General features: G+C 43.7%; 1 protein-coding gene across 7 annotated transcripts in view; it reads left to right on the forward strand.

Annotated features, from left to right (window-relative positions):
- NPL (N-acetylneuraminate pyruvate lyase) overlaps positions 1–12,468 on the forward strand; it is a 39,177-nt gene that overhangs the window by 15,483 nt on the left and 11,226 nt on the right. For 5 of the 7 annotated variants that reach the window (XM_027612751.2, XM_027612753.2, XM_027612757.2 and 2 more), the window contains exons 4-9: positions 293–380; positions 4,491–4,548; positions 8,332–8,407; positions 9,970–10,062; positions 10,879–11,027; positions 11,162–11,208. In XM_027612751.2, coding sequence (XP_027468552.1) covers positions 293–380; positions 4,491–4,548; positions 8,332–8,407; positions 9,970–10,062; positions 10,879–11,027; positions 11,162–11,208 — 511 coding nt within the window. The remainder of the gene's footprint in view (positions 1–292; positions 381–4,490; positions 4,549–8,331; positions 8,408–9,969; positions 10,063–10,878; positions 11,028–11,161; positions 11,209–12,468) is intronic. The other 2 variants (XM_027612755.2, XM_027612754.2) reach the window with 2 other exon arrangements.

Here is a 12,468-nt window from a genome sequence, read left to right on the forward strand (position 1 = left end):
TTGCCTAAAATGAGGACAGTTATCTCAGTCTGCTTTCAAATACTCTGCAAGGACAGGTTTGTCATTACAAATCATAATTAACCTTCCCACTGCTTTGAACACGGTGAAGATGGAAAAAAGACAGTCTTAGATAAAAATGGAAACGTGGCGTTTCCCCTCCAGATTCCATCCTCTGATCTTTCCCCACATCCCTTCCCCTTAAGCAGGGAGTTCTGACCCTGCACTTCCTGCGTTGGTGTTGGAGGGGCAAAAGGAATCGGTTGGCCCCACTAACTGACTCTGTTTGGAACAGTGAATGGCACGACGGGAGAAGGCCTGTCCCTGAGCGTCTCAGAGCGTCGCCAGGTCGCAGAGGCATGGGTGGCCAAAGGGCGGAACAAGTGAGTGGCGTCACCAGGATGAAGGCGCTCTTCGAGAGAGCTGCATAGAGTATGGCTCTTTTCCGATGGCATAGCCTCCCACCTTCTGGTCAGAGGGCAAGCCTGAGGCATGGGGATCCTGGCGCTTTGGCAAGGAGCTGAGGCAGCGGAGAACCCCTCCCTTCTGGGTGGAAGGGCAGCCAGACTGCGAGGCCCACCTGGCTCCCAGAGGGTCCATCTGGAAGCTGGAAGCTGCCCCTTATCTATTTACAAAGCCAATCCCCTCGGGTTACTTGTCCTTGGGCTGAGGGGATAAGAGGGGGAGCGGCTAGTGACACTCTGTTGTCCCCCGGCTCTTGTGAACAACTCCAACCCCTTCCCCTCTCAGGATGGGTACCTGAGGCTTACATCAGCCCTTGCTTCCCTACATCTCTGTGCATATGACTCAACATGCTCTCTGTGGTGCTGCTTTTTGTAGTCTTCAGGACTCAGTTCATGCCCTGGTAGTCAAGTCAAGTAAAACAGGGTCTCTGCCTTCAGCTTGCTTGCCATCCAATGGAGATGTCAGATCGTGAAATTTAACACTGATTCTTCTGATGAATAGTATAAACAGGGATCAGAGAAGGCAATGGTTGACGTTGCATTAGGTGGAGGCAAAGATTGGAGGTTAAGTACCAAGTGAGCCTGGAGCAGTTGTCAGTGTGAAGCCCATGACCTCCTTGGGGATCCTCAAATGGCTTAAGAGCACCTTGAGGACTCGGAAACTGTATGCCAAGGCTGAGTGCATGTCCATGGAAGGAGTTTCTGCTGATCCATCAGCTTTCAGCTCATTTCCAGTCAGATTGTGAGCCCAAAAAGATTAAAGACCATGGACGGAGAAACAAGGAAGGTTAAGGATCAACATTAAGAAAAGCACCAGAGGGGCGCCTGAGTGGCTCATTCGATAAGCGTCTGTCTTCGGCTCAGGTCGTGATCCCGGAGTCCTGGGATCAAGCCCCACATCGGGCTCCCTGCTCGGCCGGAAGACTGCTTCTCCCTCTCCCTCTCCCCCTGCTTGTGTTCCTTCTCTCACTATCTCTCTCTCAAATAAATAAATAAAATCATTTAAAAGAAAGAAAGAAAGAAAGAAAGAGAGAGAGAGAGAGAGAAAGAAGAAGGAAGGAAGGAAGGAAGGAAGGAGGGAAGGAGGGAGGGAGGGAGGGAGGAAGGAAGGAAGGAAGGAAGGAAGGAAGGCAGGAAGGAAGGAAGGCAGGCACCAGAAATGGGGAGATAGGGAAGAAGGCAAAGACAGAAAGCCCTTCGCAGGAGGGAGGTCAGAGGTGAATCCTGCCACTTAAGGAAGAATGTTTCAGAGCGTGCCACTGTAGCATGGGACTCTACAGCCAGACTGCCTGAGTTTGGGTCCTGGCTCTGGCTCTCACTAGGCTTCTGAACTCAGACAAGTCACTTAACCACCCTGTGCTTCACCTATAAAATTGGAATAAAAGTATGTATCTTGTGGTGGTGAGGATTCGAGCAGTGCCTGGCACGTAGTAGCAAGTCTTATACGGGAATTCATTGTAATTATTTGCAGCGGATGCTGTGTTCGTCATCACATTTGTTATAAATGTTAGATGTTGTGATAGTCAGTAGATGGAGGGCTGAGAAGACGGTTGGTTTGAAGTGACCGTGACCAATGACCTCAGAGAGAGCAGAGCCCGTCGGTTTGTTGAAACAGGAGCAGACTGCAGTGAACTGTGGATCGTGGATCACCGCAGACGTGTGGGGGTGGGGGCCACGAGCACAGCTCGTTCTCGGAACATTTTCTGGTGAAGGGAAGGAGAGATGGAGTGGTAGGTTAGGGAGGAGGAAGCAAGATGAAAAGAAGGGTAGTTTTGTTTTTTTTTTTTAAAGATTTATTTATTTGACAGAGAGAGAGTGAGAGCACAAGCTGGGAGACAAAGGGAGAGGGAGAAGCAGGCTTCCCGCCGAGCAGGGAGCCCGATGCGGGGCTCGATCCCAGGACCCTGGGATCATGACCTGAGCCAGAGGCAGACGCTTAATGACTGAGCCACCCAGGCGCCCCCCCTAGTTTGTTTTAAAGTGGGGAAGTCCTGGGCATGTTTCTCTGCTGAAAAGACACTGTTACAGGAGAAGAGATCAAGAGAGTAGACAGCTGATACCTTTGAAAGGAAGGTCTGGGGGGTGGGGAGAGGGTTGAAACAAAACCCAAAGTAGATAGTGTAACGTGAGAGGACAGCCCAGAAGCTGGGAGGAAAGCATAGAGGAGAATACGGCTAAGCGTGGGGGTGCAGAAGAGAAGTGGGGCAGTCTGTGTATGAAATCTCTGTATATTTCTGGTGTGTTGGAAGTGAGCACATCTGCCAGGAACAAGGAGTTGAGTTAGAATTAGCTTGAGAATAGTCCAGATGTGAAGTAGCCACTGCAGGGAATTGGAAGGGAAGTAAGTCATGTTGAACAGAAGGCTTTTTGGAGCCTCGTTCTCCTGATCTGGGAAAGGACAAATTGGCATAAAAGCCATAGGATGGCTTTATCTAGCAGCACCTAGCAGCAGGGTGGAAGGAGGAAGGCATGGATGGCTTCTTTTAACCTAAGCCAGGAGAGGTGTAAAAGATTTAAGGAGGTCTGCAGAAAAGCTGCTGATAAGAGTAGAACCTATCAGTTAGCCTTCCTTTCTCCTTTCAAAGGTCTTAATCCTTTAAAGATTTTTTATTTATTTTTATATGGCACAGAGACAGAGATAGTGAGAGAGAGAGCATAAACAGGAGGAGCGACAGGCAGGCAGAGGGAGAAGGAGAAGGAGAAGCAGGCTTCCCGCCGAGCAGGGAGCCCGATGTGGGGCTCGATCCCAGGACCCTGGGATCATGACCTGAGCCGAAGGCAGCCGCTTAACCGACTGAGCCACCCAGGCGCCCCTGGGGTTGCATTTTTAAAGGATTAAGACCTTGGGTGCCTGGGTGGCTCAGTCGGTTAAGTGGCTGCCTTCGGCTCAGGTCATGATCCCAGGGTCCTGGGATCGAGCCCCACATCGGGCTCCCTGCTCGGCGGGGAGCCTGCTTCTCCCTCTGCCTCTGCCTGCCTGCCTGCCTACTTGTGCTCTCTCTCTCCCTCTCTGTCAAATAAACAAATAAAATCTTAAAAAAAAAAATAAATAAAAAATAAAAAAAAAATAAAAATGCAACCCTGGGGCACCTGCGTGGCTCAGTGGGTTAATCATCTGCCTTCGGCTCAGCTCATGATCTCAGGGTCGTGGGATCAAGCCCCACGTCGGGCTCCCTGCTCAATGGGGGGGGGGGTCTGCTTCTCCCTCTCCCTCTGCTCCTCCCTACCCCTCTGTTCACTCTCTCTCTCTCTCTCAGGTAAATAAATAAAATTTTTAAAAATGCAACCCCGATCACATCACTTCCTTAGTGAGGCCCCATTTCACCTGAGACACGGCAAATCAAGAGTCACTGGGGACTCACTGATGGGACCTAAACAAGAATATGGCATCTCCACCCCTTGAAGATGGCATGTGCATGTTATTCAGGGTCCCTCAGGAGTCTCTGGGGTGACTGGACTCACAACTGAGTTTTATTAATCCTCTGAAAACACCAGGCTCACTGTGGCCTCCTCCCATGGGGCTACATGGAGCACCCCTAAAGATGAATATTGGGGTCTCAGAGGAAACCTCTCATAAGAGGCCAAATTCTGAGGACTGACAAGATAGGAAAAGCTTTTTACAGTGAATTCATTTCTCATGTGGCTTGTTCCTGGCTGTACTCTTTGAAGATCCTCTTTGTTTTTATCTCCAACCAGAAATACCTCCATGTTACACCAATCTCCACACACATATCACCATCAATACACCATCTAAAATAGTGCTTCGTCAAAGTGCGTAGTCAAATACTGATTGACTCTTGGCGTCAAAATTCTGCTTGGTTAGACCTTAAATTTTACTCCCTGCACATTTTTTTTTAATCCCCTATTAGATTAATTTTAAATAGACCAGTATAGAATTTAATAGTTTTGAGGTTGAGGTTAGCAGGACATTAATTAACTGCCAAAACCAGTACAAACCAGGGTAGTTCAGCCCCTCCTTCCATGTTACTGTAAACTTCCAAGTGATGCAACAGCTTTTCTCTTTTGCAGGTTGGATCAGGTGGTAATTCATGTAGGAGCCCTGAGCTTGAAAGATTCACAAGAACTGGTAGGTATGTAGGTCCATCTGGGAGAGACCACTCAAGGGGCCTCCTTTTCCTTTTATTATTGGAGCATGGTTGATATATACAATATTATATTCATTTTAGGTGTACGACATGGTGAATCGATAATTCTGTGCGTTACTCAGTGCCCACGAGGATAAGTGTAATCTCCATCTGTCACCATACAATGTTATTACAATATTATTGGCTACATTCCCTATACCTTTCATCTCTGTGGCTTGTTTATTTTATAACTAAAAGTTTGTACTTCTTAATCCCCTTCACCTCTTTTGCCCATCCCTTCACTGGCAACTACCAATTTGTTCTCTATATTTATGAGCCTGTTTCTGGTTTTTTGTTTATTTGTTCATTTGTTCGGGTTTTTTTTTTAGATTCCGCACAAGGGAAGGGGCTCCTTTTTTTATGCTGAAGTTAAACTCAGTACCATTTTTGCTGTATATTGGATGCTGTCATTGGGGAATATGAGGTGTGGGACCTCAGAGCTCACCATCCAGAAGCAGGCATGGAGCAATAATGAGAGTAGCCCGAGGTGGTAACTTCTGTAGCAGAGTTTTGAGTAGGAGACAGAGGCCCGTCTTCTTCCGAGGGGTGGGTATAGAGGTAGTTCAGTTTGCAAATAGGGAGAAGAACTTGAGCCAACCTCAGTTTCTCTAGGAAGCAAAAGGCAAAGCCATCTGCTGGGCATGAAGGAGATGGAAGATGGGGTTCAGAGATGAAGAGCAGTAAAAATTGAGAATCACTGCCCAGGGGAATGGGAGGGAAAACTGAAGCACAGGAAGACTGTCTCCACCCATGTTCTTGTCAGCATTATTTACAATAGAAAGAGGTGAAAGCAACCAAAATGCCCATCAATGGATAAATAGATAAACAAAATATGGTATATACGTACTATTAAAGGACAAAAATACAGATGAGTAATTTAAAAGATCAAATTGGCTTTATTGAATGAATCCAGCAGCATCCAATCTAGCAAATAGAAAGGAGCTCTATTGAGCTGTGGAAAAGGAAAGGTAAAAGACAGAGAGGGAGCAAGAAAAAGGAAATTATTAGCAAAGAACACATTGTTTTAAGCAAGGTCGCCCTCCTAAGGGCAATGGTAGGGGTCTGACAGTAAATTTCCTAGGGCTGACCAGGAAATTCCATGTTGACAGTTTAAAGGTTACATTCCTGGGAGGATTGAAACTGAAGTCAGGTTAGGTATTAAGTCTTGGTTTGCTGACATGGGTCCTTAACATAAGTGACTCCATTTGGGTCCTGTGGTTTTCTTTTTAACAATACAATGGAATATTATCCAGCCTTAAAAAGGAAGGGAATCCATCCTGCCACCTGCTATAATATAGGTGAACCTCTTTGAGGACATTATGTTAAATAAAATAAGCCAGTCACTAAAAGACAAATACTGTATGATTCCTCTGAAATGAAGTATCTAAAGTAGTCAAATTCATAAAAACAGGAAGTAGAATGGTGGTTGCCAGGGCCTAGAGGCAGAGAGGAAGAATTATTTAATGGGTATAGAGTTCCAGATTTGCAAGATGAGAAGTTCTAGAGATCTGTTTTATAACAATGTGAATATACTTAAAACTACTGAACTGTACACTTAAAAATGATTAAGGTGGTAAATTTTATGTGGTTTCATCACAAGTAAAAAAAAATTTTTTTTTTGAAGTAAGCTCTACGCCCAACATGGGGTTTGAACTCATGGCCCTGACATCAAGAGTCACAAGCTCTACCAAGCCAGCCAGCCACCCCTAATTAGTTAATTTTTTAAAAAGGATTGCCCAGGGCGCCTGGGTGGCTCAGATGGTTAAGTGTCTGACTTCAGCTCACATCATGATCTCCAGGTCCTGGGATCGAGCCCCACGTCGGGCTCCCTGCTCAGCAGGGAGTCTGCTTCTCCCTCTTCCTCTGCCTCTCCCCACTGTTCCTGCTCTCTCTCTGTATCTCTCTGTCTCAAATGAATAAATTAAAAATTATTTAAATAAATAAAAAGGATTGCCCTTTGGTGCTAAAAAACCAACTGAAGTTGTAAGTCATAAATCTGTCTTACCACCATTCAACTAAGTTATGAAAATTTCTTTCTAGGTATAGTCTTCAACCAGAATATAGGTTCAAGAACACGAACAATTGGATTGCTCCAGGTTTAGAGATTAGCAGATTAGGTAGAGCAAAGGGCAGGAATGGAAGGAGTTAAAGTTTCTGGCAGAAAAGTACATGACCTGGTGGTTTTGAGGACTTTGTGAATTGGGTAAAAAAAAGAAAGCTCGAAAGTGTTGAGGTATTTACCAGCAGGCCCAGAAACTGGACCACTACTAAATTAACCATGTTTTCAGAATTTATATATTCTGATTTCAAAGATTACAATGACTTGATCTAGCTCCAACATCTTCTTGATGGGTTTTGTTTTTCCTATTACTGAATTTAGAAATGGGATATATATTATATATATATATATATATATATGTATATATAATATATATTTGCAAAATTGCAATTCAATACTCTTAGGCAAGCCACAAGGGAAGGCATATTGCTAGGTGGTTGCTTAATAAGCCTAGAATCAGAACTTGGAGACTTGATTTATTCTTCTTATGCGTGATTTGTTCTTCTTTCAATAGGTCTTTCGATTAAAGTAGTGTAATGTAGGAAATTTGTTTTCATCTTTTTTTTTTTGAAGATTTTATTTATTTATTTGACACAGAGAGAGATAGCAAGAGCAGGAACACAAGCAGGGGGAGTGGGAGAGGGAGAAGCAGGCCTCCCACTGAGCAGGGAGCCCAATGCGGGGCTCGATCCCAGGACCCTGGAATCATGACCTGAGCCGAAGGCAGACACTTAATGACTGAGCCACCCAGGAGCCCCTGTTTTCATCTCTTTTTAATTGCTTTCTTTTCCTATGTGTGATATAAATTTTAAAATATTGTCATGACGTGAAAGGTTGTCATCCATTGAGCCGAACACTGGAATAGTGTAGAGATAATCTTAGGATAGAGATAATCCCCTTCTGTAGGGATAATCCCCTACTATGGGGATAATCTTGCCAATGAGACTGTATCTGGCATCTGCTTAGCCATAACTCCATAGGATGATGTTTGAATGGGCACTGCCATCAACTGTCTCTTAGCTGTTTCCTTTTTTCTTGTTTTCAGCTAAGGTTATCCTACTCTTGTCCTAACGGAGTGCTAAACAAATGATTCAAATATATCCAACTGGTGGCCAGTGATTTAATCAACCATGCCTATGTAGTGAGGCCTCCACTAAAACCCAAAAGGGCAGGTTTCAGAGAGCTTCCGGGTTGGTGAACATGTGGAGATTTGGGGAGAGTGGAACACATGGAAACTACACCCCTCTCTCCATACCTTGCCTTAGGATCTCTTCCATCTGGCTGTTCCTGAGTTAATATCTTCTTACACTAAACTGGTGGCCTAGTAAGATGTTCCTCTGAGTTCTGTGAGCCAGTCTAGCAAATTAATTGACCCAAGGAGGGAATCATGAGAACCTCCAGCTCTGTAGCCAGTCTGTCAGAAGCACAGGTGATGACCTAGGTTTGTGACTGTCATCTAAAGTTCAGGGAAGTGGGGTAGTCTTGTAGGATGGAGCCCTGAACCTGTGCAATCTGTCTCCAGGTAGATAGTATCAGAGTTGAGTAGAATTGCAGGACATGCAGCTGGTGTCAGAGAATTGCCTGTTGATGTGGGGAAACCACCCCCCAACCCACAGACATCGAAATTGTCACCAAACCCATAATGGTCTTCTTTCTTCTTTTAAAGGCCCAACATGCAGCAGAAATAGGAGCTGATGGCATCGCTGTCATTGCACCTTTCTTTCTCAAGCCATGGAACAAAGGTAAGCAAATAGTCTAAATACACAGTGCCTCATGTGGTCCACTTCTTTTTGCCTTCATTCAAAATGGTCATGCTGACCTTCTGAAAGTAAAGTTGTATGGACTTCTATGGGCATGAATTTGCAGCGGTACAATAGCTGTCCAGAATATTTGGTCTCCCTGGATCCATACAAGAAAAGACTCCTTTAAGAAGGGCTTCAACTCTTTTGCCAAGTAATCTGATTAGGTCATCCACCAAGCCCCAGGTCAACCTACAGGTGCCTGTGTTGGCTCAGGCATCCACCCCTAGTCTAATCAGTTGTGTAGGGAGTCAGAGTTACATGGCAAAGCATGGGATCATTTTTCTCAAAAAAAGAGGAATATAAGTGATGGGCATCTTGAGACTACATGTTCTATTCAAGGCTGAGTCAGTAATGAATTTAAGGGGGATTTCAGAGAAAGATCCATGGTCTTCCAAATTACCAAGTTAATTACTTTCTCCTTCTCTGCTTTCTCTGCGGAAACTATTTGTGGTTTCCAAGTATACTGAGTCTTTTTAATCCTTCTGATGAGCAAACAAAGGAATACAGATTTTGAAAGGATTGAAAACAGACAATCCATGATTGCATGCATGATTAAATAAATTCATAACTAAATGTAATTGGGTCAAAATTACTGTGAAATACCATCGATTATTGGTGGAGAAAAAATAATTGTCAATATAGGATAAGTAATTTAAATACTGCCATCTTGGGAATTGAGAATGAACATTTTAAGTTTTTTCACATGGTTATAAAAATTTTACGTGAATACATTTCCCAAAAAGACAAAGGAAAGATAATGAGTTATACATAATATTTTTGTCAAATATTTATCATGGACAGAGTACATCATCACAGTATTCAGATGAAGTATTTTCTCTCCCACTCTCCAGTGTAAGCATCTTCTGCAGTAATGTCGCAGTGAAAGCTCATGGAGGATGATGTAGGAAATTGCAGATCCTCAGTAAACTAGAATGAATTCTCTTCTGCTATATCTGGATTTCTCCCAAAATGGGAAAAGTGCCAACCTCTGGTTGAATTATTGTGAGGTGTGCCACTATTCTTATAACTTCCCTCTTTGAGCAAATGTTTATCTTTTTGTTGTAGAATTTTCTCAGTTACAACTTGATGATTCTGATCCTAATGCAAATTCCTTATTCACTGGCCACATTTAGCCCTTGTGGGGTAAGAACACAAGAGTCCAACCAACGGGCTTCTGGCTTTGATAAGAGTATTTCAAGAGCTTCTCTTAATATGTGGGAAGGTTTGCACCAGTTTTTTAATAGTATTTAAGGACAGCAGGAAAGTGATCATCTTATTTTGGCCTTTCTACAGAAAGGAAAATAAACCTTTGAATGAAGTGAGTTGCCAAACATTCCAGTATTGATCTCAGGGATGGTTGAGAGGGATCGAGAATTTTCAGCTTCTGAGAGGGATGGTTACATTTCAATAGATGGTTAGGTTTTTTTTTTTTTTTTTTTTTACCAGGGAAAGCCAGTGTTTTATACTTGTTCACACCATGGCTTGTCCTGCTATTCTTTCAGATGCCTTGATTAATTTCCTAAAGGAGGTGGCTGCTGCCGCCCCAACATTGCCATTTTATTATTATCACATTCCGGCCTTGACAGGGGTAAAGAGTAAGTACTGCTTCTTTCCATGTTTCTCCCTCACATCTTACCCTGTTTCGCTAAGAAACTCCCACTCCATCACACTCCACCCTGTGTCACAAAAGCCTAAAACTATTGACTGGATGTTTCAGATTGGCTCCAAAATAAGTCAGTCTTATCAAAAATAAGTCCCTCTTATCAATCATTGACACTACCTTATAATGAACGTTTTGAAGTGTGAAAGATGCATTTCTAGCAGACACCTTGTGTCTTGTATGAGAAGACACAAGCCTCTAAGCCCCATAAGGATGAAGACTGTGTCTACCTTGTACTTTACTGTATTCTCAGTGCCTGGTACATAGGAAGGTACTCTGATCCCTCTTCACTCTTCTTTTGGCTTTCTTTCTTTCTTTTTTTTTTTTTTAAGATTTTTAAAACTTATGGGATCATGACCTGAGCCAAGGCAGATGCTTAACCGACTGAGCCACCCAGGCCTCCCTTCTTTTGACTTTTCTTTTATTGTTACTATGCTTCTCCAGAAAGGAGATTGTTACAATTAGATGAGATTTCTTAGGAGATTATTTTTTAGATACAATTCCTTTCTACTTCCTTAAAAGAAAAAAAAAATAGAAGCTGTGCTTTGGAAACGTTCATCTGTTGTCTTCAAGGAATGGAAGCGTGGGGGCTGAAATTTGATGAGTACATAGGAACTCCTAAGTGAGGGCAAGGGACGTCCAGCTGAGAACAGCCCCTGGCACTCAGCGCAGATGTGAGGGGCTCTACAAGACGGGATTTGACATTTTCTGGAGGGGTGCAGATTCGTGAGGCATTTTCTGTTTTGAGCAGTTCGTGCTGAGGAATTGTTGGATGGGATTCAGGATAAGATCCCCACCTTCCAAGGGCTGAAGTTCAGTGACACCGATCTCTTAGACTTCGGGCAATGTGTTGATCAGAATCGCCAGCAACAGTTTGCTTTCCTTTTTGGGGTGGATGAGGTAAGTCGCCCACTGGTCTGTCCCAGCAGGTTTGTTGTCCTCCAGAACAATTTGTAAAGCTGTTTAGATAGCAACATTTTTTTTCTCTTACTCTTTTTCCTAAAAGTGAATACCCTGTGTCTGTTTTTGCTTAGCAACTATTGAGTGCCCTGGTGATGGGAGCGACTGGAGCAGTGGGTAGGTAAGCCTGACTCGTTTTTCCCCATAGTTATAAATGTAAAGTCCCCCCGTGGAGGCATTCGCCGCCTACGTGGTTATACTTATTGCATGGACACCTTTTCTAACAAGAGCTGCCTTTCTTTCCCCCAGTCTTTCAGCGAAAAGGAATTAAGTAGAACTTAGCAGTTTGTTAGCAACTCAGTCACTGTTTTTAGAAGCATCTGTTGCAATTAGAGGTGAGGCACATGAGCTAAGAGCATGCACAGAATTTGTCAGAAATTATTTAGTTATTAATAACAGGAACCCATTGAAAGTAGCTAATGCGGAAGAAGACACATTATTATAAACTACTGGGAAATTAGGTAAAACTCAAGAGGAGGAAATGCAGCCAGGCCTCAGAGAAGATGAGAACCCAGGCCTGCAAAACGCTCAACAGCCAGGACAGATGGTTCTCCATCTGTGGTCCTCTGGAGACTCTCACCCCTGCGTCTCTCTGCATACCTCTCTCTTTCCCTCTCTTGCTCTCCAGGTGCGCTCTCTATGCTTCAGCATGCACATGGCCAGTCGTGGCTGCCCGGTCGTGAATCTCATCTCAGGATATCACTAGATAGCACTGCCTGTTGGGCTCACCTAAGTCCAGTCAGCTGCAGCCAGCTAAGTAGAATTACATGGCCTGATGCCTACTCAGGCAGAGGCAGGCAATTTGATTAGCATGTCCACTGCACATGTTTACCTAATTCATTAGAAACGTGCCTGCAAGGGATTGAGTGAAATATTCGTGTTAACTGAAAGTGCATTTCCTTCATATAGGAAAAGTGTAGGAGAAGCAAAGTAGTATTGATAACATGTCTAGGTGAGCATGGCTTTGATGAAGAATACGTAAGTTGGATGATCTCAATGGCTTATTCACCAAGCGAGGATGGTGACGTCCTGTGACATCCATTGTCACTACAGGGACATTTCTACCACGGGAACCTGAATGCCTGGATCTGCTGCTGACCATGAAATTCTTACTTTCTTTTCCCCCAGAAATTCTTACTTTTTTGACTTTTGTTTTTCGGCCTCCATACTAGGCATTTTAATTCTGTCAACATAATCTATAAAGAAAGTACATTTCGTTAGACTTTATTTCTTCTTAATTATAATTACATTTCTCTCTAATTAAATATGCCTAAGGCCCCTGGGATTTGAATTTTAGTATTCTGAAACTCCTCAGGCATATTGTGACTTAGGAGTGTTTCACATTTATAAGGGACTTCTCTCAGCTATTGTATTTTATTTT

The sequence above is a fragment of the Zalophus californianus genome, chromosome 10 (assembly GCF_009762305.2).
Source record: "Zalophus californianus isolate mZalCal1 chromosome 10, mZalCal1.pri.v2, whole genome shotgun sequence".
Taxonomy (NCBI): domain Eukaryota; kingdom Metazoa; phylum Chordata; class Mammalia; order Carnivora; family Otariidae; genus Zalophus; species Zalophus californianus.